Here is a 26145-nt window from a genome sequence, read left to right on the forward strand (position 1 = left end):
AATACAGAAAGACACGGCAAAAGTAAAGGCAAACAAATGTAACAGCAAATTTCACTTTTGCCAAGTAACAAGCCTTATTGCATTTAGTTGTAGCTGTCATCCCTTTCATCAGTGAAGAGACTATGGCTGTAGAAAATGTTTCTGGACAAACATGTCTTTTGTTTGGCAATTTCCTTTTAAGTTTTTCTAGTCTAACTGGACAAACGCGCACCAGGTATAACATTTCCTCTTTGCTTGTTTTCTGTGTGTCCTGCGCATGCCCAGTAGGAGGAGATTCGCCCAAATACCCATTTTAATGTGGACTGGTGTGGACGCCAATCATTTTTACGCGAAACCGGTGTTTTCAAAATTATCCGGTCTAGTGTGGATGTAACCTTAGACCTTCAAGCACCTAAGGCTTTCCTATTCAAAAACCTGCCCAAATGGCTTCTAAATGTATATCTGTACTATTTCTGCTGACAGCTTAATGATTCTTGGTAATTTTGGCCCATGAGCACTCTTAAGTGGAAAAATGCAATCTGGATGGTGTTGTAAAACTCAGGTCATGCATTGGGAGTTGCACATAATCTACACAGAAGGAGTATGTCACCTGATAAAATAACTCAACTCCTTTCCACTTTTCTCCCCCATCTGTGGAAATGTTTGTGTTTACAAAATTGGCTACATTAGATTTCTCAGAACCAACAAAATTGGAATGAAAGCAAGTAATTCTCAATCCTGAAAAAGAGTTTAATTGTATATTTCTGTACAATTAATTTGTACTATTATAACTGTAACATTTACCTGTTTTCAACAGATTTAGATATTTCTGTAATTATTTTTCTGTTTCACAATCTGATTTAGTACCTTAAAGTGTAGTTTTGCCTTTAAGTTTGCACCCACTTAATTTTTTATTTCTTTTAATGTAATAAGCTCTTAGCATCTTGTTTGAAAAATGTAAATTTTATTCTGCGTTGCTTTTGAATTCTAGTATTTTGCAGCTACACATTTTTTACTTGTATAAATGTATAATGTATTTGCAAGTTATGTAATTTTTCTATAAATAGTATATAGTGAAAGAGATCTGTATTTTTCTTTGAATGCAGAGTATTGGAAAGAATTGGAGCTAGAGCTTTGGTAGCTCATGTTCGAACATTTGCCGATTTCCTCGTTTATGAATTTTCAACCTCTGCTGGAGGGCAACAGTTGAACAAATGCATTGAAATCCTCAATGATATGGTGTGGAAATACAACATTGTCACTTTGGACAGACTGATTTTGTGCTTAGTAAGTCTACTGTTAATCAGTTTTCAAGTTCAGTGGAAAAAATATGAGTCATGCTACACATTTGATATTTCAGACTGAAAATTAAATGCATATTTTTGAATGCAATGTGTAAAACTGGAACATATTTATAGCTTTATTTGTGACCTCAGTGTTCCTCAGAGTAAACACTAAAAATTTCTTATTGTCGACCATTGTCAATTTGAGATTTTCTAGCTATGGCCATGCAATAATTAATAGGGTTTTAAAATCTCTGATTCGGGTGTCTTCCTTTACAACATACCTGATTTTTAGATGAGCTTTTTGGAAGATTTTGAAAACCCAAAAATTCAAAAATTGAAATGTCAGCAGTTCAAAAGTATTCATTCCCTTTTGCTCAGTACTTAGTTGAACCACCTCTCAGAGCCACATCAGCAAAATGGATGAGTCGGTAAGGTATACTGCACCTGAGGAAAGTTAGTATCATAATTACAAAGGGAATGAATACTTTTTCAGCCTCACAGTTTTGGTTTTTACAGGTTTTGGAATTGTTCTTTTGATTTGATATGATGTGCAACGCTTTGTAGATTAGCTCAAGAATCCTATATCAATGTATTTTAATTTTAGAAACTGAGACAGTAAAATATAAAAATAGTTGTGGGGGCTGAATACTTTTTCAAGACACCGATGTAATAGTTCTTGTCATACTTACTTCTCCCATCCCCACAAAGATAAAGAACCAGGAAAAATTGTATCTGAAATATCTTAACTTAAATGCTCCCAGATTATGTGTGTGTGGCCTGTCTTCTATCCTCCTTCTCCACTGTATACAAGAGAACTGACTGCTGTAATGAAAATTATTTTTAAATGTAGGCTTTGCGAAGCCACGAAGGGAATGAAGCCCAAGTCTGTTACTTCATTATTCAGTTGCTGCTGTTAAAACCAAATGATTTTAGGAACAGAGTGAGTGACTTTGTGAAAGAAAACTCTCCAGAGCATTGGCTGCAGAATGACTGGCATACAAAACACATGAGCTACCACAAGGTGAGTGACTTTCTTATTGATACTTCAGTTCAGATTACATGTATCAAATTTATTGTAACTAAAATGAAAAGCTTCCCTGTAGCAGCAACACAAGCATTAGAGGCACAACATTCACAAGAAAAACACAAGTTAAATGTAAATTATACAAGTCCAATGTAGTGCAAAGTGGACATAATGTTGCTATACTGAGGCAGTGATTAGGGTTATATAAATTGGTTCAAGAACAGAATGGTTGAAGGGAAGCAGACGTTCTTGAACCTGTGGGACTTAAGTCTTCTCCACCTCCTCCTACCCAGTGATAGCTACAAGAAATTACCATGGCCTGGATCATGGGCATCTTTGATAGATGATGCCTTCTCTGCAATAGCCAAGACTTCTTCAAGGAGTGGTGCCTCAAGGACCCCCACCACCCAGCATATGCCGCCTTCTCATAGTTACCATCAGGAAGGAGGTTCAGAAGCCTGAAGGCACACACTCTGATTCAGGAACAGCTTTTTCTTCTCTGCCGTGGAAGTTGAACCCATGAACACTACCTCACTACCTTTTTTATTTATTTCTGTTTTTTCACTACTTATTTTAACTTAACTATTTAATATCTATTTACTGTAATTAATTTTTTCAATATTTATCATTTATTAAATTGTACTGCCACAAATTTAACTAATTTCACATGTGCTGGTGATATTAAACTTGATTCTGATTCTTGAGATTTATCTGGGGTTCAGGTCTTTGTTTTTTAATTTCAAATCATCAGTATTGCAGTAATTTGGAAAGATGTCATTTTATATGCATCACTAGGGAATCAACTTTCCAAGTTTGAAAAAATATAGCTTGTCTTTGTACTGCACGTACATAGAATTCATCATCCCTACAGTCCCTATTGATATTCCTTGTTGCCTTCTCCAGAGAAACATTCAGTCAAGTTAGTTGGTCATGACTTTCCCATTTAAAAAAAATCTTTGCTGAATGTCCTTGATCACTTTGTGTCTTTTGATCATTTGCTGTCTGAAGATTTAGGTTGTCCTTTTGGAGGAGATGACTCTTGTGCTCAGGTGCCCTATGGAGTTTGGAGCAGATAAAGGCCTAATGTTGTAGAGTGAGAAATGCAATTAGCATTTCAGCATGATCTTTCATCAGGTGTAGCTCCATTTGATAATCCCTCTAATTAGGTACTTGATCTCACAGCTGTGGTTATTTCTTTAATCAACCTTTACTCCTAATGAATAAGACAAAGGGAATAACTCTGATTGAAGGCCAGGGTTGCCGCAGAGATAAGTTGCAGATGAAATTATCTGGTTAAAGGACAGTTAGCGAGGACTCACACAGAGGAGTATCTAAAACCTGCAAAATGCACAGCTCTAGTAACTAACAAGCAGATCCAACCATGTTAGTCATAGAGTCATAGAAAAGTACAGCACAGAACGGAGTGGTTGTAGCAGTTTTTTAACCTTTTATCCTGACAGATAGATACAAGCTTTGTACTCTCAAAATTTCACTTTTGAAGGCCTTCCACTTACCAAGCACACCTTTGCCAGAAAACGGCCTGTGGAAAGAGAAAAACTGAGCTAATAGCATTGATCAGGAGTTCCTAGCCTTTTTTATCCCATCGATCAAAATGCCATTAGGCAGGGGGTCTGTGGGTCCCAGGCTGGGAACTCCTGACATACATAAATGGATGATATACGTTCGTACATCAGAGCTGATCAATTCCGAAACAAATAGAGAAAACTAGTTATCTGAAGTTGTAGAATTTCATATCAACTCTGGAAGATAAGTTGCTCTTCCTCAAGCTGACATCGTGTTCAACACAGATTTTGTTATCAAACCTGCAGAGAAGGGTGGTGCATGGTCTGGCATGGACACAAGTATTTTCAGTTATGTAAAGTTTTTGGAGAGTAGGATGAATGAGACTGATCAGGAGTATATATGAATAGCCATACAGCAGAAGAAAACAGGCCTTTCAGCCCACCACGTCTGTTTCACCAAATACAGTTGCAAGAAAAAGTTTGTGAACCCTTTGTAATTGCCTGTTTTTCTGCATTAATTAATCATTGTGTGCTGATCTTCATCTAAGTCACAATAATAGACAAACAAAATGCCTAATCTAATATCACACAAACAATTGTATTTCTTCTCATCAACCACTGAGTATACCATTTAAACAATCACAGACTAGGCTCAAAAAAGTATGTGAACCTCTGGGGTAATGCCTTCCATGAAAGCTGTTTGGAGTCAGGTGTTCCAATCAATGAGATAAGATTGGAAGTGTAGGTTGTAGGGGTACCCTGCCCTATATATTAAAATAAAGACACCCAAAATTAGGTTACTGACAGAGCCTATGCTTTTCTAGAAAGATCTGTTTATGTGTACCATGCCTCAATCAAAACAACTCTTGGAGGACTTTGTAAGAAAAATTGTAGAGATGCATGAAGCTGGAAAAGGCTTCAAAAGTATTTCTGAAGACCTGAGTGTTCATCAGTCCACATTAAGAGAAATTGTCTACAAATGGAGGAAATTCAGTACTGTTGCTACTCTCCCTAGGAGGGGGCATCCACCAAGGATCACAGGAAGAGCACAATGTGCAATGCTAAAGGAGGTGAAAAAGGACCCAAGGGTAACAGCAAAAGACCTCTGGAGCTTGGTAAAGTCTCTTTTCATGTGTCCACTATAAGAAAAACACTGAATAAGAATGGTGTTCATGGAAGGACACAATGGAGGAAGCCACTGCTCGCAAAAAAAAATCCTGCACATCTCAAGTTTGCAAAAGACCACCTGGATGTTGCACAACACTTCTGGGACAATGTTCTGTGGACAGATGAGACAGCAGTTGAACTTTTTGGCAGAAATGCACAAGGCTATGGAGGAAAAAAGGCATTGCACTAAAATACCAAAACCTTATCCCAACAATGAAACATGGTGGAAGAAGCATCATGGTTTGGGGCTGTTTTGCTGCCTCAGGGCCTGGACAGCTTGCAATCATTGAAGGAACAATTAATTCAAAATTGTATCAAGACATTTTACAGGAGAGTGTCAAGGTAGCGGTCCATCACCTGAAGATTAATAGAAGTTGAGTGATGCAACAAGATAATGATCTGAAACACAAGACTAAATCAACAACAGAATGGTTTAAAAAGAAGAAGATTCATGTTTTGGAATAGCCTAGTCAGAGTCCAGACCTTAGCCCAATTGAGATGCTGTGGCATGACCTGAAGAGGACTGTTTATGCAAGGTATCCCAGAAATGTTGATGAACTGAAACAGTTTTGCATGGAGGAATGGTCTTAAATTCCTCCTCGTCATTGTGCAAGTCTGATCAGCAGCTACAGGAAACGTTTAGTGGAGGTTATTGCTGCTAAAGGAGGTTCGACCAGTTCACATACTTTCTCCAGTCTGGACTGTGAATGATTAAACAATGTGTTCAGTAAAGACATGTAAAGTGTAATTGTGTGTTCTTAGTTTAGACAGATTGTGATTGTCTATTATTGTCACTTAGATGAGGATTAGACCACATCTTGAGTAATTAATGCAGAAAACCAGGTGAGTTCAAAGGGTTCCAATTTTTTTCTTGTAACTGTATTAATCCTATTTTTCAGTACTTACCCTGTAGAGTTCTATGCCAAGGAGCTCAATGTACTGATAAAAGTACGTGTAAAATGTTGAGAGCATGCCTTCACCTTTCATTCCAGTTGCTGACTGCCCACTTGTTGAGAAAGACTTCCCCAAATCCTTTCTAACTCTCCTGGCACTTAAACAATCCTGCCCTCTGGATACATTTGCCTCTGCAAAAGACTGGATAATCCTTATCTTACTAGTTAACTCAAAATATATCTCATTTTTTTTCCAAGCTTAGAGTCACTTCTCAGACCTTCTTACCAAATGTAGACGAAGACCACCAAACTTTGTGTAATCAAACTTACCGCATTGGCATCCAGATGTCAATAACATGGATAATAAACTGTAAAGGTCCCAGTCTCTGTCAGTTGAGTACACCACTAATCACAATCTTCCATTTGCAAAAAGCATCCCTTTGTATCCTAACTAATTTTGAATCCAATTTGCCAACTTGCTGTGGATCCATCAGCTTTACCTTTAGTACTTGGCTCCGTTGTTGTACCTTGTAATAGCCCTTACTAAAGCTCATGTAAACTACATCAGCCAACCTTCATCAATGTACTTAATGCCTCAAAATTCAGTCAGATAGGATATCCTTTTAACAGTTCTGATCAGTTCCTTCCTCTCCAAGTATAGATTAACCTTGTCTCAGAAACATTTCCACCAACTTCCCTCCTACTGATTTTAGACTTGCCAGCCAGTAATTACTGGACTGACATCTGCTGCCTTTCTTGAATTTGGGTTCTCCAGTGACATGGTACCTATTCTGTGACCAGGGATGATTTAAAAATTTCTAATAAAGCTCTAATAATTACTTGCCTTGCCCCGCATGGCCACGCGGGATACAAATTCATCATGCCCTATATTTACAGTCACTAAGATATTTGATGGCACCTTCTATCTGATAATAATTTGTTCTCAACTTCCACCGTACAAATCTCTGAACTTTACAAATAATTGGCCTTCTCCAGGTGAATAAATCCTTCTCTATAATTAATCAACAAGTCTAAAGTAATAAAGACATCATTTCAGGGCATGAGCTGAAGAAGGAGAAAGCAATGTTAAAATAGGCAATCTTAGTGCTCATGCAAATATGTGGCCCAAAGATCAGTTGGGGGGGGGGAAGTTGATCATAATATGGCACCTGGTTCAATTTCAAACAGACTTTGTAGAAAATGGTTGAGTTGGTGACTGGGTAATGCAATGCATGATGGGGATGAGAATCAGTATCTTTGATCTTCTTTATACTTAGTTGAAAGAAATTATGTTCATCCAATACTACATGTCAGATAAAAGATGGGGAGATACCAAAAGAGAGAGCAGGGTGTCACCAGCAAGCTTATTTTTTTTTTCTCTAAACAGACAGAAAATAACTTTCTTCTCACACACAGCAATATTTTCTACTTTGCATTTTAGCAAGTTAAAGTCTCTTACTTGTAGTGGGCTGCCACTCTCCTAGATGATGTCCCTAGTTGGGCTGCTATACTTACAATTTTTTATTAAAAAGATTATTGTTATTTGGTGATTAAAACCATAAAATTGGAAGTGTAAAATGTTTACATTGAATATTTAGAAGTCCATTTTTATTTACAGCACCTGAAGATTTTCTATTGATAGTTGCTTGTTTTCTCTTTCAGAAATATCCTGAGAAGCTGTATTTTGAAGGCTTGGCTGAGCAGGTGAATCCTCCTGTGCAGATTCAGCCTCAATATCTGCCCATTTATTTTGGAAATGTCTGCCTTCGATTTTTGCCAGTATTTGATATTGTAATCCACAGATTCTTAGAACTACTTCCAGTTTCAAAGTCTTTGGAAACACTTCTTGATCATTTAGGAGGCCTGTACAAGTTTCATGGTAAGTTCTAAACACCTCAGTATAATAATTAGCTTTTGGCTCCTTAGTTTGTGGATTAATTAAGTAGATTTTTTTACTATTTATAATTTAAGATCTTCAGGTTAATACTACTTTCATCATTTTCTTTCTGTGATCTTGAACTGGCATTGTCATTTCTAACCTGAAGATTAGTTATGCATATATAATCTGCATGTAACACATATAAAATACTGGAGGAAATTGGCAGGTCAGGTAGCATCTATGAAAAAGAGTAAGCATAGAAACATAGAAAATAGGTGCAGGAGTAGGCCATTCGGCCCTTCGAGCCTGCACCGCCATTCAGTATGATCATGGCTGATCATCCAACTCAGGACCCTGTACCTCCATACCCCCTGATCCCTTTAGCCACAAGGGCCATATCTAACTCCCTCTTAAATATAGCCAATGAACTGGCCTCAACTGTTTCCTGTGACAGAGAATTCCACAGATTCACCACTCTCTGTGTGAAGAAGTTTTTCCTAATCTCAGTCCTAAAAGGCTTCCCCTTTATCCTCAAACTGTGACCCCGCGTTCTGGACTTCCCCAACATCGGAAACAATCTTCCTGCATCTAGCCTGTCCAATCCCTTTAGGATTTTATACGTTTCAATAAGATCCCCCCTCAATCTTCTAAATTCCAACGAGTATAAGCCTAGCCGATCCAGTCTTTCATCATATGAAAGTCCTACCATCCCAGGAATCAATCTGGTGAACCTTCTTTGTACTCCCTCTATGGCAAGAATGTCTTTCCTCAGATTAGGGGACCAAAACTGCACACAATACTCCAAGTGTGGTCTCACCAAGGCCTTGTACAACTGCAGTAGTACCTCCCTGCTCCTGTACTCGAATCCTCTTGCTATGAATGCCAGCATACCATTCGCAGTTGACGTTTCGGGCCAAGACCCTACATCAGGACCCAAGTATCAACTCCAGCATTTTGTGTGTGTGTGTTGCTTGGATTTCCAGCATCTGCAGATTTTCTCTTGTTCATATGATGCATGTTGTCATTTAATATACAAAGGCTTTGAAGATTCTGCAGACTGGAAAGCCAACCTTAATGGAAATTTGTCAACACAATGCTTGTCAGTCAAATGTTGTGCATTTATCATGAAGTCTCAGAAATTTTGCCTGTCTTGGATAGATGAGAGGAGTGTCAAATATTGTAATTTGTATAACAGAGCATCCCCAAGTTACATTCTTCATGGGGTTTAGATGAGGGAAAGGAAAGGGTTTGGACAGAACTGAAATTGCTGTTAATGTGAGCTTTTAAGGCATTAGAGAATCTGTAAAGAAAAACTTATAAAAGTATGTTGGGGGACTTACATAGGCTAGAAAAACTATGAAGTTTACTGCTTTCTTGATCATAACTCATTGCATTAAAATATAATATACTGGGTTAGCAATTGACTAAGAACAGACCCTGGTGTCTATTATATTCCTGTTTGTGAAGAGAATTTATATTTTAATATTAACAGATGTACCCAGATTTGTATATAAAGTTGATTATTTCTACATAGGTTTAAGGGTAATCATTTTTGCTTTTGTTGTAGACCGACCTGTGACGTATTTGTACAACACTCTTCATTACTATGAGAGACATCTGAGAGACCGTACAAATCTTAAACGCAAACTTGTTCATGCAGTTATTGGTTCCCTAAAAGATAACCGTCCACAGGGCTGGTGTTTAAGTGAAACCTATTTGAAATCTGCTATGAACGCACGTGAGGATAATCCATGGGTTCCTGATGACACTTACTACTGCAAATTGATTGGTCGATTAGTGGAGAGTATCCTTCTGTGCTACCTATTTTTACATGCAAAAAGTGATCAGCACCAAAAACTGTGGACATTTAATGTTAATCTCATAGGAAGATGTATAAATCAAAAATATTGTCTTTACAGAAAAACATTGCAAGAGGTTTTTGTTATCCTGAAGATTAAAGAGTTATTGTGGTCTTCACCTAAAAATATAAGAACTACTACATTTCTTTACAACTTCCAGAATTTATTAAAATTTCACATGTTGAAGGAGCATATGGCATTAAAATAGAAATTAATCGTTCCAGCTGATTGAATTTTATTTGTAGCATTATAATGTGATCCATCTGATTGAGTCAGAAGGTACTGGATTTTGCTGAAAGATGTCAGTTTCTTTCTCACTCTTAAACAACAAAATCCTGAAGCAAATTGTAGCATTTAAGTTTGTGGCCTCCCTAAGCTATGCAAAGGATTTGAAATTACTAGTATTTACAAGGGTAAGTGTCAAAAGCTCCCTGCAGAATAGCTGGCAAAACCCAGATGTTTTGTAATTATATGACACAACTTTGTGAATGGAAAATATACAATTTGGCCCTCTGTTTGGGCCAGGTTCTTCCCATATCTATGCTAAGCTGGCAGAGATGTAGGGTCCTGTCACTGGAGTCCCTTGGTGAGGAAATAATGAGAAGTAAGTGGCAATACTTAAGTCATACTTGTGTATTGTTAAAGTCCTGTTTCCAGAATGTGCTGACAGGAAATAAGATTTTTAGGTATCTCTGATGTACATGGACATTTATAGGAAATTTAGAGGAAAATTAAATTTTTTAAAAAGCTTTTATTTCCTGACCTTCAGGTAGGAATTCCCATAAAATGAAGGGAGTTTCAAATCCTGCATGAGGTCTTGCTGGTAGAAAATGGCTGATGCAAATTCCTCAGCTAATATGCTAGTATGTGTTGCTCAGCTCATTTCAGACAGGGTGCCTCAATGCCACCTGAGTCCAAGGATACTTAACTATGAACAGCCAAACATTGGGCATTCTGCATAAAACTGCCAGAAATCTTCAACACAGTTCTTGGTTTACTTTCCTGAGGCTTGAGGTCCTCCATTGAGGATAATTAAGACTTAGCAAGGACCAAAGAATAAGAAGCTAGCGTAGTCCATTCAGACTCTTGTGCCAGCGCTGCCATTCAGTAAGGTGTGGCTAAGCTTTTACTTCAGCATGACGTTCCTGCATTAATGCCTCTATCCCTTAATTCTCTAAAAATCTATTGATCCAACAGTAACCATTTGTTTTACTCCTTTTTGTTTCAAAAGTGTGGGCTGTGTTGAGTTAAATATTGTTCAATATGTCAAGATTATTTTTGAATGAGGTGTGGTTGCTTTATCTGCATTCTGTTTTGTCTTCTCCATGTGGAGATCCTGATGTTCAGTAACGTTTCCCTTAATTAGTCCTTCAGCTATGGCAGGAAAATCACCTGGTCCATTTCCAAACTGTGACTGGAGATTCAATGAATTTCCTAACCCAGCAGCGCATGCCCTCCATGTTACATGTGTGGAACTTATGGCATTGTCTGTATCAGGGAAGGAAGTTGGAAATGCACTGCTAAATGTTGTTCTTAAGAGGTAGCTGTTTCCGGAAATTATTTTTAATTCAGTATTTGCAAGGATAGACTAAAAAGAATGGCTAACTTATGAAATGATCAATTACATTTTATTTAATGTAAGGAAAGGTCTTGCTGAAAAGTGTGTGAATTCTGTGTGCATGTGTTTTCAAGATTCCTGGTCCCATTTGCAAAGTTAGCGCAATGATGTGGGTAATAAGCACATATTTTTTAAACTGTAAGTGTTTGAGGTTGTGTAATCTTTAATGTTGTAATGTTACTTATATCTAAATCTATTGAATAAATCACAAACTTTCACAGTCTATTACATCAGATTTAAGCAAGGCTCACTCACAGGAAATTGGTTCAGTACTGAATGTGCTTTACAATGTCAAAATGGATCTCAGTACAAAACCTAAAATTTCACATGAAATTGACAGTAAATTCATTATTTACTCTTTAAGAATTCAAATACTTAGTGCTGTAGTTAGTTCAAGAAAGTGGGCAGATATTTTAGAGGTATTTGCGCTTGCACTGATAATTTTTCTTTTTTTTCCAGTCAACCTTTGGTTCCGAGAGAAAATATTACAGCTTGGATGAATGCAATTGGACTTGTAATTACTGCATTACCTGTAAGTCTAAAAGCTTTTACATTATTCTGGGGCCACAGCAATAAATGATGAAGCCAATAGGTTTTTGTAATTTAGGCACACATTAACAGGATGGAGGGAGATTACATACCTACAATATTGATGAAGATTCTTCCAACCAAAAGAATTCTTTTTAATGTATGACTCGATAATCACTGACAGAAACAGCTGTTTTTTTTGAAAGCCCATTAGCTTTCAAGTGACTGACTCTAGCTTATGTTCAATTCAGATATGCCACATAAGAGATTCCTGCCAGATTTTTAAGTTCCCCACCAGCACAGATGCTTGTGTTTAGTTAAAGCAGTTTGCTGTGCATAACATCAACTTCAGTTTTAGATTAATATTAGGAAAGTGCTAAATAGAATACATCACATAATTAGTAGTGTAAAATAACTATTTTATAATGGGGAACAAACATTATTAAGTGGGAAGTGAAGCCTGTAGCCAAGCTAGAAAATTTCTGCTGGGTAACTGCTCTAGCCTGAGATACTTTGCTTTGTTAATGATCTGAAATAAAACACAGCTACTATGGTGATTCATGAAGAGGGTTTGCTGTGACACAGTTTTGGCAACAATAGTATATTAGTAAGCTGAACAAAGTTCTGCTTTAGATTTTATGAAATGCCTGGTTATACTGAATATTCACTGGAATTTTAAGGCTAAAACTGAAATATTTAATGGTTCAGTTTCCTGTTTAGTCCAGATTTAGAAATCTTAACCAGCTTTGAAAGCTCTCTGCTTGCGCAGAGTTTAATTTTGCATATGAAATATGGTTTTGAGATGTGTTAACAAGATTTGGGAGTGAGGTATGTGGAGGTCTGGCAATTATCTTCAGTAGTGGAACCAATTGGCCTGTTTCTGGTCCTATATTGTGTTATTAAGTGAGGATGTCTCTACGGTCGTACAATTCAATCTGCTAAACGATAACTGCTGAATTGTTTCCAATTTGCTTCTTTTGTTAAAACATCAAGAAATCTTAGATGCCCAGTAGGAACATAAACCAGACAAATATGGAATTCTTAGAATGGAGAGTGGGATGATATGTTGTTATGGATTCATTGAAAAATAGAATTTGAAAATGCTTTCAAATAAAGATATATTTCTCTACAGAGTGATTTTTTAAAATTTTATGTTTTAAGGAGCCCTACTGGATAGTATTGAATGATCGCATTGTGAGTGTTATCAACAGTGCTACACTGACCTCGGATACAGAATGGGTTGGCTATCCATTCCAACTCTTTGATTTCACAGCTTGCCATCAGTCTTATTGCGAGATGTACTGCAGCTATGTTTTAGCCTTGGCCCATGCTGTATGGCACCATTCAAGTATTGGACAGCTTTCTCTTATCCCCAAGTATGTAATAGAGTTCTGTGTTCTATCTCTTCTGAAATGTTCTCTCTTGGTATGCATTGCTGTTGTACTTTTAAAATGCAGTGGGCTTGCTCATGGTCATACTAACTTTGTGATGCCACAGAAGAAGCAAGTCTTTATAGCTGAGTTGGTAGCACTTTTGATTTTGAGTCAGCAGGCTGTGCCTTCAAGTTTCATTCTTGAGCATTGTCAAGAAAGGGGGCCATCTTTCCCTTATGTCTTCATTCAGCATTAACAAAAAAAAATCTGATCATTTAGCTATTTGGTTGTGGAACCTTGACATGCACATCCTAAATTTCACTTCAAAATATTTAACTAAGCACTTCGAGGTTGTGAAGGACAATTATTATCCAAATCAGAGTCCAAATCAAAAAGAAGGTTCCCCATTCCCCTACTTTCCCACTGTTCCACCATGAGAATTTTATCTGTTCTGCCTTGTCTCAGCTCATTCTGCTTTCTGCTCCTGTTCCTTTAAGACTTGCTCCAACTGCTTTATTTCTTTTTGTTCCTATAATTATCTGCCTCAAATATTGTTGCAGTCTTGGTCATTTCTCAATAGTATAGCTATCAGTATGTAGCATTTGAAATAATACCTAAAGTATGAAATTAGAATCACGTAACCAGTACAGCAAAAAGGGCGATTCAGTGCATTATTCCAACATCCCACCTCTCCTGAAAGTTCCAGGAGTCTCCCGCATATTAATGGCAGCTCCCTGACGCCCGCAAATTATATACAATATCCCGGAAATGAGAGGGAGAGCGGGAGTGAGCATCCTGATTGGTCTCACTTTGTGCTAAGTAGACCTATCAGTTTTCTCTGTGGACGGGCTTTACAGTCGACCTCTGTCTCTCCATGAGTTTCGTGTCCTGCGCCGCCATGGCAAAGTGTTTCAAAAAAAGGAAATATAAAACGCACTTCACCCCAGACTGCACTAAAGTGTACCCTGCCTAATAGGGGTCAAAAATAATGACAGTGTTGCTCGCTGCACTGTTTGCCATAGTGACTTTTCTACTGCCCATGGTGGGTTAAAATTTAAAAGACATGTTGAGGTGAGTTTAACAGGTGTCATTCGTTCATTAGCATTGCTAACGTTATTTAAACTAGCTGGCTGGCTGGCTGCTAAGGAGCTACTCTATTGATGTCCTACGCGTTGAGGCCAAACTCCCTGTAGACGTGCTTAAAGTTGTAATAGAATTAAAAACAACTCCATGATAATATATAAGTACATACTGTATTTTAATGTCACATTTTCTGCATATACCCAGTTTACAGATTGGTTTACAGATTAGACAAAATCACTAAACAAAGTATTACATAAGACAATATAATAAGGATACACCTTATGCTTTTATTTCTTTTAGAGACCACAACATATTAGGGAGGCTAATCGCAGGGAAGGCTGCTCAAGTATTTCAGTTCTTTTCAGCAGAGCCACATCACAGTACAAGGAAAGTTTGCAAAAGAAATAGAAAAATTATTTGCATTAGCATTGAGATTGCCAACAAAATACTCAACAAGGAGTGTGTGTGTGTGTGTGTGTGTGTGTAAATAGTTTCAATGTGTGTCAAATAAATTGTTGTGTTCTTTCATAATCAAATGTCCCGTAAACATGCGCCCTTGGAGGTCGACCGGGGGGTGGGGGGAGGGGGTGCTACCTCCCTGAGATGATGGTGCTATCTCCCTGAAATGAGTTTTTGCAGGGTGGGATGTCTGCATTATGCCTCTGCTAACTGTCTACCAAACTAAAAATGACGAGTTAAAGTCATAGAGAATCATAAGACAAGAAGGAAAGACATGCAAATAAGGGACATACACAAAATGCTGGAGGAGCTCAGTGGGCCAGGCAGCATCTATCGACATTGATTGGACTTTTCTCCATAGATGCTGCCTGGCCTGCTGAGTTCCTCCAGCATTTTGTGTGCATTGCTTGAATTTCCAAAATCTGCAGATTTTCTCTTGTTTGCAAATAAGGGAATTGGTACTTATTTGTGGCTCCTTCATTACAAATTCAGTTAAGGATGGTTAGATAAAGATGTGAGTTGGGAAAAAAGGTGGAAGTAGTTGAGCAAATAAAAGGAGAAGTGGTAGGTAGACACACTGAGAGGAGGGGATAATGGAGTAGGAGAAGTAAAGTCAATGACTTGAAATTTTACTGTTTCCTTCTCTGTGGTATTGACCACTTTCCTATTCAGTCCTGGTAATACTGAAGCTAAAAGGAAGCTTTTGTTGAAATGCAAATTTTCCTGCTCCAATACTTTCCAAAGATGATTGGAGGGAGGTGAATGTTGTCCCCTTGTTCAAAAAAGGTAGTAGGGATAGTCCAGGAAATTATAGACCAGTGAGCCTTACGTCTGTGTTGGGAAAGCTGTTGGAAAAGATTCTTAGAGATGGGATCTGTGGGCATTTAGAGAATCATGGTCTGATCAGGGACAGTCAGCATGGCTTTGTGAAAGGCAGATCGTGTCTAACAAGCCTGATAGAGTTCCTTGAGGAGGTGACCAGGCATATAGATGAGGGTAGTGCAGTGGATGTGATCTATATTGATTTTAGTAAGGCATTTGACAAGGTTCTACACGGTAGACTTATTCAGAAAGTCAGAAGGCATGGGATCTAGGGAAGTTTGGCCAGGTGGATTCAGAATTGGCTTGCCTGCAGAAGGCAGAGGGTGGTGGTGGAGGGAGTACATTCAGATTGGAGGATTGTGACTAATGGTGTCCCACAAGGATCTGTTCTGGGACCTCTACTTTTCGTGATTTTTATTAATGACTTGGATGTGGGGGTAGAAGGCTGGGTTGGCAAATTTACAGATGACACAAAGTTTGGTGGTGTTGTAGATAGTGTAGAGGATTGTCGAAGATTGCCGAGAGACATTGATAGGATGCAGAAGTGGGCTGAGTATTGGCAGATGGAGTTCAACCCGGAGAAGTGTGAGGTGGTACACTTTGGAAGGACAAACTCCAAGTCAGAGTACAAAGTAAATGGCAGGATACTTGCTAGTGTGGAGGAGTTGAGGGATCTGGGGGTACACGTCCACAGATCCCTGGAAGTTCCCTCACAGGAAGATAGGATAGCTAAGAAAGCTTTTGGGGTGTTAGCTTTCATAAGTCAAGGGATAGAGTTTGAGAGTCGCGATGTAATGATGCAGCTCTATAAATCTCTGGTTAGGCCACACTTGGAGTACTGTGTCCTGTTCTGGTCACCTCACTATAGGAAGGATGTGGAAGCGTTGGAAAGGGTCCAGAGGAAATTTACCAGGATGCTGCCTGGTTTAGAGAGTATGCATTATGATCAGAGATTAACGGAGCTAGGGCTTTACTCTTCGGAGAGGAGGATGAGAGGAGACATGATAGAGGTGTACAAGATAATAAGAGGACTAGATAGAGTGGATAGCCAGCGCCTCTTCCCCAGGGCACCACTGCTCAATGCAAGAGGACGTGGCTTTAAGGTAAGGGGTGGGAAGTTCAAGGGGGATTTTAGAGGAAGGTTTTTCACTCAGAGAGTGGTTGGTGCGTGGAATGCACTGCCTGAGTCAGTGGTGGAGGCAGATACACTAGTGAAGTTTAAGAGACTACTAGACAGGTATATGGAGGAATTTAAGGTGGGGGCTTATATGGGAGGCAGGGTTTGAGGATCGGCACGACATTGTGGGCCGAAGAGCCTGTACTGTGCTGTACTATTCTATGTTCTATGTTCTAAGACTTGCCCCACTCATCACTTTTGATAAATGAACTGACAGGAAGTCATGGAATAACTTTATTAAAAGTTAATACACTGCATTTCGTAGTGATTTCTGAGCTGTGGTCAATTGTCTTCTCTGACAGAAGTTATTCAAACTCCTCAGTTCAAGTGTGAAATTAACTGAGCAATATACACATGACAAATGTTGTATAATAGTTGCAGCCAAATTAAGTGAATTGCATTCCATGCTGTTTGTTTCCATGTTTTGATTTGATTTTTTTAAAGGAATAAATAACATTTCATTTGCACCTTCAAACTATGTACTGCTTTTACAGTATTATTGTAACATATTGGCTGCTGCCCAACTGAGATCATATCGTCACCCAGACCTATCCAGAATTCATGTTTAAAATTTGCTCTGGATCTAAAATCTGTCTACTTGCGTATCTAATTAAAATTACTCTATTAACTCGTATATTTTACTGGACACTGATTTTTTCCTGAATACCAGATTGACCAGGGAATGAGAAAGTATTCGGAGTGATCCGTAGCAAATGGGGTGAGATAATAAAAACTCGCATGTTCGAAAGAGGTAGAGACAGGACAACCTATGTATATCATAACTTCTCATTTCTATCCAGAGCACATTAAAGGTTTTTTTCTGCCACCATTGCAATCCTGATTAACCAATATTGATAAAGCATAATAACAAAAGACAGGTTCATCAGTCTTGGGTAATGACCAGATATTCTGTTCCTGTGAACTGCAACATGTACAGTTTGCAAGTCCGAAATTTTCAAAGTTCAAAGTAAATTTATCGTCAAAGTGTGTATATTCATTTTCTACCCTGGGGTTCATTTTCTTGTGGGCATTCACGGTAGAGCAAAGACATACAAAACAATCAATGGAAAAAATGCACACTAAGACTGACAAAACATTGTATAACTGAAGACAAACTGCAACTACAAAAGAAAAATAAATAATAATAAATAAATAATATTGGGGGACAAGGGTTGTAGGTGCCTTCAAAGTGAGTCATAGGTTATGAAACCAGTTCAGTGTTGAGGTGAGTGAAATTATTCTCGCTGAATCAGGAGCCTGATGGTGGAAGGGTAATAACTGTTCTTGAACCTGGTAGTGTGGGACCTGAGGCTCCTGCACCTCCTTCCCTACGGCTGAATTAAGAAGGGAGTATGCCAAAGGTGGTGCAGGTCCTTGATGATGGATCCTGCCTTCTTGTGGCAGCACACCTTGTACATTTGCTCAATGAGGAAGGGGTGGCTTTTCCTGTGATAGACTGGGCTGCATCCACCACTTTTTTTAGGCTTTTCCATTCTTGGACACTGAGTGTTTCCATACCAGGCTATGATCCAATCAGTCAGGATACTGTCCGCTGTGCATTCTTAGAAGTTGTTAAAGTTTTAAATGACATGCCAAATGTTCATAAACTTCTAAGTAGAGGCGCTGCAGTGCCTTCTTTGTAATGGTACTTATGTGCTGCTAGATGTTTCTGCAAATTGAGTTCCCACGCAGCACAAAATGCCTGAAACCCTGCAGCAGCTGGCAAATTCATGCTGCTAGTCTCCCAGATACTTGTTCATGTGTATGGAATTTACATAACTTGAGTGCCATAAACTAGAAAGAGCCTGTGTTTACATACTGTATTTTTAAATATTGCAGTAAAGGTCAATAAAAGGGTAAAGATGAATAAGGGATCCTTGACTTTGTAAATAAAAGCATTGAATTTAATAACACAAAATATGCAAACGAGTTAGGGCTCATTTAGAATATTATGTACCACACATCGGGTCAGCTGTCAAGGCATGTGATGATATTGAAGAAGCTGCTCTCTAGGTCAGAGAAAACTATCATATTAAGATTTATGTGAAACCTCAGATAAAATGGGAATAAAGTCATAAATCAATGCTATAGAAATATGGTAAGTAATTTGTTTGCAATAAATATTTAATTTGAACATCCAGTGAAAATTAGTAAACTGCTTCTCTTCCTCAGATTTCTCACAGAAGTGCTGAAACCGTTAGTGAAGACAGAATTCCAACTGTTGTATGTATATCATCTAGTTGGGCCTTTTCTGCAACGGTTCCAGCAAGAAAGGACTCGATGCATGCTTGAGGTCAGTTTTCTGATGCTTAATGTTAATATGAATTTCAAGTAATGGAAAAATGAGTTTGCCATTTCTCAGAAACATAAAAAAAAGTGCATATCAGGCAGTATTTGTTCATATTTCAGATTAATGACTTTTTCAATCAGAGTAATGAAAAATTTGTTGAATACTTTGACAAAGTACTTTCACTTTTTAAAAGTTTTTTTTTTAATCTACTCATCATCTCTCCAAATTTTCATACATTTATGTTCAGTGTTTATCATCAAACTCTTTATTTTGGAGTGGTGGTCCACAGATTGGTAACTATAATTTAGAACAAAATTCTGCTCTTTTTCAATGTCTGAAACTTTGAATCTTCAAATGAGTAATTTGCCTGTGTACTCTCAGCAAATTACACCATGTAAATTATATGAAGTTCACTTCCAATTAAGAAATGTATTTTTGTATCTATCTCAGTTATAAAATGTTGCATCCAAATTACAGCACATTTTTCTTCATATCTGTATAGAATGATCCAATTTGACGGAACAGTTTATTTCCATTCTCTATTGATATTATCATCCTCTTAACATGGCCATCATCATTTGAATTAATCATATTATTACACATCACACATATTAATTCAATAAGTAATTTAAAACTTCTCTTAGTCAGCCAGCTCCAGCGATTCCACCTACTGCCCTGCTCTATGTCAGATGTCTGTTCATTATTCATGGCGTGTCTTCTGTTTTATGAGTGAATGAATGATTAGAACAAACTGTGGTTGAAAGGCTAGTGATGCATAGAGAAAAGGGGCCCTAGATAGTTTCCAAATTGTTTTGTATTAGTTTAAAACTGAGGATTGCTTGGAGTTACTATACTCTTGAAATGTTAGTAACATGAAAACCTTTTGAATGCAATTAAGTGCAAATAATAAAGGCACGGGGAAAACTAATGTGCCTGTATACTTTAATTAATGAACCACTGCATTTAAATTCATTTCCAAGTCGTTGCATAAATTATGCAGTTTTTAAAAGTAAGCATGTTGTTTGTGTGGCAATGTACTTTTCTCTTTGGCTTTCTACAAGTTATGCAAAGTATGATTTAAATTGGTTTTTTTTACCAAAATAAACTACGCAACAAATCTGTGGCTTGAAAAGAAGTCTGCAATTTATTTTCATAGTCAGTACATGTTAGGGGTAGATGGGAATGTAGCATCCAGTATTAGGACAATTGAGCACAGGCTTGTCCAGAGAGGTATATTTCAACAAGTATCCTTCGGGTAAAGAGGGGAAACGTGGAGTTTGGGGATGTAATTTGAAAGTTGAAGGGTTTAGGAGCCAAAATGCCTTCACTGATACCACTGGTGGAAAGATTGTATTTGGAGTTGCTTAAGTGGGCTAATTCAAAGAAAAGCTGAAATCTTAACAGATTGTTGAACTAGAGAATGATGGAGAACAGCATTTTTAACAGATCTGAACTAGGTTAGCAAGCATAAATTTAGATGGAACTCGGTTACCGCCTTCTGGTTTAATAAGATGGTGTGAATTTCGTTTACTGGTACTCTGCTTTTAATTTAACCTTTCTGCATTGCTGTACATAAGGCTTGTCTTATCTCATTTTGCTTTTTCCCCATGCCACACTAAACCACAAGGAGACAATCCTTAAGGACCCTACTGTCTAAGTTTAACCTTACTTGCACACGCTAAAATTCTGTTATGTTTTAGCAGCAGGATCACTTGGATTTTGCTAATCTGTAGTTGTCATGTGCCCTTTTCGCTGTTTTGTGGTTTGTTTCTCATGATATCCAAGTGAACAGTTGAAGCCAAAGGCACCTCAGGTCATGCTGAATTGTTGTATATGTAAACAACTTGGAAGCATATAAGAAATCAGGCAAAAGGAGAAAGTGGAGTGATGAACAAGGAATCCTTGGGTTGCATGAGGGAAAAGCATTGATAAGGCAAAGAGAGATACAAGAGTGGCTGAGGATTGGAAACAGCAAATGAATGGAGAAGAGGGAGAAGACTTCTGAATAGAATTCATTTCAGAGAATGGTTAATGGAATAAGCTGGAATGGGTGGAGTATGACAAGTTGTGACATTGGAGAGGGTAGATTTATATACATTGTAGTTTAGAAGAGTTAAAGGGGATGTAATTGAAATGCACAAGATCCTGAGAGGCCTTGAAGGGATAAATATAGAGCGAATGCTCCTCCTTATGAGATAGGCTGTAACTGCAGGGTCACTGTTTTAAAAATGAGGTGTTTGCCATTTGCAAGAGAGATGCGGCATAATTTCTTCCCAAATGAGGTTGAGTATTTAGAATTCGCTTCCTTGAACTTGGAAGCAAGTATTTTGAATATTCTTAAGGTGGAGAAAAATAAAATCTTGATAAGCAAGGGAGTGAAATGTTACTGCAGGTAGTCATGAGTGTGCAGTTAAGATTAAAATCAGATTAGCTGAATGGAGCATAGGAGGGAAAGTAGATAGTAGTGGGGGAAATGAAGGAATGGGCCAACTTGGAAAGCTGATTGTGAGCAAAAGCAGAAAAAGTCAGGGAAAAGAATGGGAGACAGAAAAGGTGTAAAGGGATGTGGAGGCATGAAGGATGAGATGGAGAAAAGGAGCTAATTTTGTGCTAGTGGTGAATTTTCTGTATCTGATTAAGGTTTTGCCTAAGTAAATGTGGCCAGCTCAAGTTGAGTTTATCATGTGCACAGGTAGTGTAAGGTACAGGTCCAATGGAAAACTTGCAGCAGCATCTCAAGCACATTGGGTCAGACAGCATGCAACACAAATCATTACAAGACAATGAGGAGAAAAGGACTGTGTAAAGTGAGACATTAGTGCACAAAAATATACACCAGCAGAGACAAGTCCATAGCAGTGCAAGAAGTGGTCAGTTGAGCTCTGTTGCTAAAGTAGGATTAGGATTACATTTGTCATCTGTGGCTTATGGTGGGGTGTTGTGTATGTTCCACTTTAGCCTGACGTGTTTACTTTCTGCTTCACTGCTGAGAATGGAAATTTGTAGAATTTTCTCGCTAGGAGAGTGATATTTATTCTTCAAGATGGAGGTGGGTTATGGATGTCGGCAATAGCTCAATAGCCATTTGTTCAGTTGCTTTTTTTCTGGTGGTAGCTTATAATTCATGTGTTTTTTTTCTCAATTTTATGTCCTTTTCATAGAACCTGTTGAAACTTACTGGTACAGTGATTATTTTGACTTCTATGAGGACATCCTGGGTTAGAATTTCATCACTTTCCATTGAGGAATATAAAACTGTCATTCCATAGTGTGTCAGAGAGCATTTTGTTATGGAACCAATATACTGAAACTCAGGACAGGTGCTATTGAATAACACCCCTTCATCGGTTTAAGGATTTAGTGTGACCGTTGGATTTCCACAGTGAGTGACGCCAGGTTGATTGAGGGAGAGGTTGGGAACTAAAGGCAGGGTGTTTCTTGGGGTTGGTAGGTGGGCGTGATGGGGTTGACTCATGGCAGTCAGTAGCAGGCTTGTGATTGCCATTTGGAGATGGAAACTTGTGAATTTGATTTTTGGTGGATTTGAGATGGAGATGAGAGGGGTAAGCAGATTGGATATGAGGTGCTAAGAGGTCCAGTTAAGTCATGCACAAAATCTAACTTTTAGGCAGTTTTATCAATTGGGTCATGATTGTAAGTAAGTAGCCTGAAAGGAGCTTGCCTGAGTCAAGTTCCCATTGTCAGCAGAGGCCTATGCAGGAAGGCCTCTGAGTAAAGTCATGGAAAAATAGGTCTCAGAGATTCAAAAGCCACTTCTCTTGGAGTGACCTGGGAATGGCACGTGCTGCTCCAGAACAATTGAAATCCTGGATGTGACATCTAGATGTGGGTTGCATATCATTGGTTGCTGTTGCTTGTATTTTGTGACAGGTGCACAAGGAAACCCAATGATTCATGTCATGATGCCCCACTTCTTACTCTTTTTTTTTATTTTTCATAAACGTTGAATGAAGTAATGCACAAAATCTAACTTTCAGGCAGTTTCATCAATCAGGCCATGATTGTCTTTTAGTTCCTTCATTGGCGAGCCTTAAAATACTGTTGTCCTTTGGTTTACTTGCTTTTATTGGTCTGGTTTTCTATTAATCATTCTTGCCCTTTTAATTAGCCCTGCCATATAATGTAATATTACATGAATGTGCTTGGTAAGTGGCCATGTGGATCCTACTGGAATTTTGAGACAGTTGTATATTTTTCCCATATAATCATTCCATTGCTTCCAGTGATAATCATTATCCTCTAAATGTTTTGTTGACAGCATCACATTCTTTGGCATCTTTTTTTATTAATGTTAACCAATATTTTTGAAAGTTTGTTAGAAAGCTAATGAGCACTTGACAAGTTGATCAGCTGGAAGGTAATACACCTGTATGAAATGAAAAGGATGGCAAGCTCAATTTTCTTCTCAATTGATTTGCTACATTAAATTTTCAGATGTGTTATTTTTTTCTGCCTGAGTAAAGCTCCATGCAGTTACAAATTGCTCTTCAAAGAGACAGTTCAAAATACAATGTTGAGTGTTTATTATGCTTTGCAGCTAATGAGATTGCTTCCCCTCTTTTGTGAAGGCTCGCAGCAAAATTTAACTTCTCTCATCCCACATGTGTATGGACCCATTGGCAACTTGATGTTTTCTGTTCAAATGTTAATGAGAGCAATTTGTTGTATTAAATGATAAGCAACTCTTGGATTTTTGGCAGAGCTAGTGTATTTAACCAGTTTTAACATTTATTCCCTACAGATCGGCATAGCCTTTTATGAGATGCTACAGAATGTAGATCAAAACAGCAAACATTTGAGCTATATGGACCCTATTTGCGACTTCCTGTACCATGTAAAGTACATGTTTACAGGAGATAGTGTGAAGGATCAGGTGAGTAGATTATAAGGACCTTAATAAGTTTGGTAAAGTGTGTCTAAAGTGATAAAATTTGCCTGAGAGAAGGTCGTTATTCTTTTTTTTATTTTCATCAATCATTGGTGGAATCAGAGAGCTTAGGATTTAAGGATTTTGCGATAAACAGCAGTGTTGTTTGCCCTGAATTACTGTTTTCCATGCATTGTTCTATGCTGATACTTTGCCTTCTGGCTTTGAATCTTGGATTGTTTGCAAGACATGGGATTGGGAGGGTTTAATAATCCTTTGTATCCTAGTAGTGAAGATTCTGAGAAATTGAATCCTCCTTTCAGAAAGTAATGAAGGGCAATTAATTCTCAAAGATAAGATGGGTCAGTTAATGAATGGATACACATTAATTATAGTTCGTAACTTGCATAGAAGCAACCAACACTCTAATCTGAGAGTTTTGCTCCTTATTTCTAGGTGGAAAAAATTATCTGTACGTTAAGGCCAGCTTTAAGACTCCGGCTGCGTTTTGTGACTCACATAAGTAAAGTGGAACCAGCAGCTCCAGTACAACCAACAAGCAGTGCTTCACCAGCCATCACTTCCAACCAGGTCTCCACTGGTGTTGCTCTACCAGTAACACAATAAGAAGATGTGGGTTGCATTTTATTTTGGGTGTTCAAATGTTGTGATGTAATATATTATTTAGTATTTAAGACCAACTCTTGCAATAAGGTTACTTTAAATATTGTACTTATTCACATTATCAAATAAACAACGCTGACCAAGAAGGAGTGTTAACTGCATGTATTCTGCAGAAGTTTCTTTTCCTACTACATAATCTTGGTCGTGATGGCTCTAGGTTCCATTAAAGTAAACCAAAATAAACTGTCTTCCTTGTCCAGCAGATCACTTGCTGATTAACAATGAGAAATATAGATTCTAATGTTTTATATTAAATATATTTGTTTATGTTGGTGATGCTTTTTATTATTTTTCTCCACACAATGAAATGTTTTTTATTTAAAACTGAAGACAACTTTATTCTTATTTTTTATTAACTTGCCTACTGTTCATATAATTTTACTCATTGACTATAACCACTGGCGTACAATAGTTTGACCAAAAGTGAGTGTTCCAAAACACCCATGGCATGTTGATGTACTTTCTGAAGTAATCCTGATCTAATGTTAGTTGCCAAGATTCAGTCCATGTTTTAAGTTTCAGATTCTTGAAGCTTTACTTTGGGATATAAACTGGTCTCCTAACAGACTTTAAACAGATTTATTGGGCAAAGTTACATGTCCAAATGGAAGTCAATCCATATTTATTAATGGTATACTTTTTATATTTGCTTCACCTTCTGTAATAAGGATGAGAAAAATTATTTGTCTACTGGCCTTAAATTATTTCTGTAGTTAAGAATTTGAGTGCTTTTATTGAGTCATTCAGGCAGACAGCATGGAAATAGCCACTGACAATCAAACATCCATTTACATTAATCTCATTTTATTCTCTTGTGTTCCTGTAAACTTCCCAGATTCTAGCAATCCCTAACGTTAGACACAATTTAGTGACAAATTCATCTACCAATTCGCTTGCTTTTGAGATGTGGGAGGAAATTGGAGCACCCAGAGGAAACCAGTACAGTTACAGGAAAAACATCCTAACTCCATTCATGTCATAGCAGAGGTCAGGATCGAACCTCGGTCTCTTGGGCTGTGAGGCAGCAGCTTCATTAGCTCTGTGCCACCTAATCCAAACCCTAATTTGTATTCAGACATGATAATCTTCAAACAAAGAAATCTTATTGTATCATCCAGTTAATAATCTTAGTGACTGATAAAACAACTGCACAAGTGAATTGAAGTACAAATATCCTGACAATTTTTTAAAATCAGCTGTGAAATATTGAAATTTTGATAGTCCATACATTTATTTTGTTAAAATGAGATTGTTGTTTTTCCAGGTTAAATTTTAGCCAATTTACTTTAATTGATTGACTGACTTGCATTGCTTGTGAATTTGAGTGTTTGATATCATGAAGATGGAAACACTGTTACTTCAACAATTAAAAATGTACAGTATTGTGATAATAAAGTGTGTCAGTCATTGCTATTGACTTTGTAAAGCACTCTCACTGACCTCAAGATGACCCAAACCTTTTTACTGCAAATTAGATAATTTTGAATTGCATTCAATATTACTCTCAACTTCAGTAGCCCTCTACCTTGAGGATACTTTATTCTGTGAGTTTTGAAATGGCTAATGAGACCAATGTGGGGCCCGCAGACTTTACCACAGTTGGGACGGGTATG

General features: G+C 37.8%; 1 protein-coding gene across 3 annotated transcripts in view; it reads left to right on the forward strand.

Moving 5' to 3' along the window:
• Positions 1 to 25914, forward strand: part of med23 (mediator complex subunit 23) — a 97871-nt gene extending 71957 nt beyond the window's left edge. For 2 of the 3 annotated variants that reach the window (XM_072251519.1, XM_072251521.1), the window contains 10 exons: positions 1086 to 1266; positions 2116 to 2286; positions 7535 to 7751; positions 9319 to 9555; positions 10985 to 11150; positions 11688 to 11760; positions 12918 to 13132; positions 18843 to 18963; positions 23723 to 23854; positions 24305 to 25913. In XM_072251519.1, coding sequence (XP_072107620.1) covers positions 1086 to 1266; positions 2116 to 2286; positions 7535 to 7751; positions 9319 to 9555; positions 10985 to 11150; positions 11688 to 11760; positions 12918 to 13132; positions 18843 to 18963; positions 23723 to 23854; positions 24305 to 24475 — 1684 coding nt within the window. In that variant the 3' untranslated portion in view covers positions 24476 to 25913. Of the gene's footprint in view, positions 1 to 1085; positions 1267 to 2115; positions 2287 to 7534; positions 7752 to 9318; positions 9556 to 10984; positions 11151 to 11687; positions 11761 to 12917; positions 13133 to 18842; positions 18964 to 23722; positions 23855 to 24304 lie in introns of all 3 variants that reach the window. The other variant, XM_072251520.1, reaches the window with a different exon arrangement.
• Positions 25915 to 26145: the final 231 nt, after the last annotated feature.

This window comes from Mobula birostris, chromosome 2, assembly GCF_030028105.1.
Source record: "Mobula birostris isolate sMobBir1 chromosome 2, sMobBir1.hap1, whole genome shotgun sequence".
Classification (NCBI taxonomy): Eukaryota; Metazoa; Chordata; class Chondrichthyes; order Myliobatiformes; family Myliobatidae; genus Mobula; species Mobula birostris.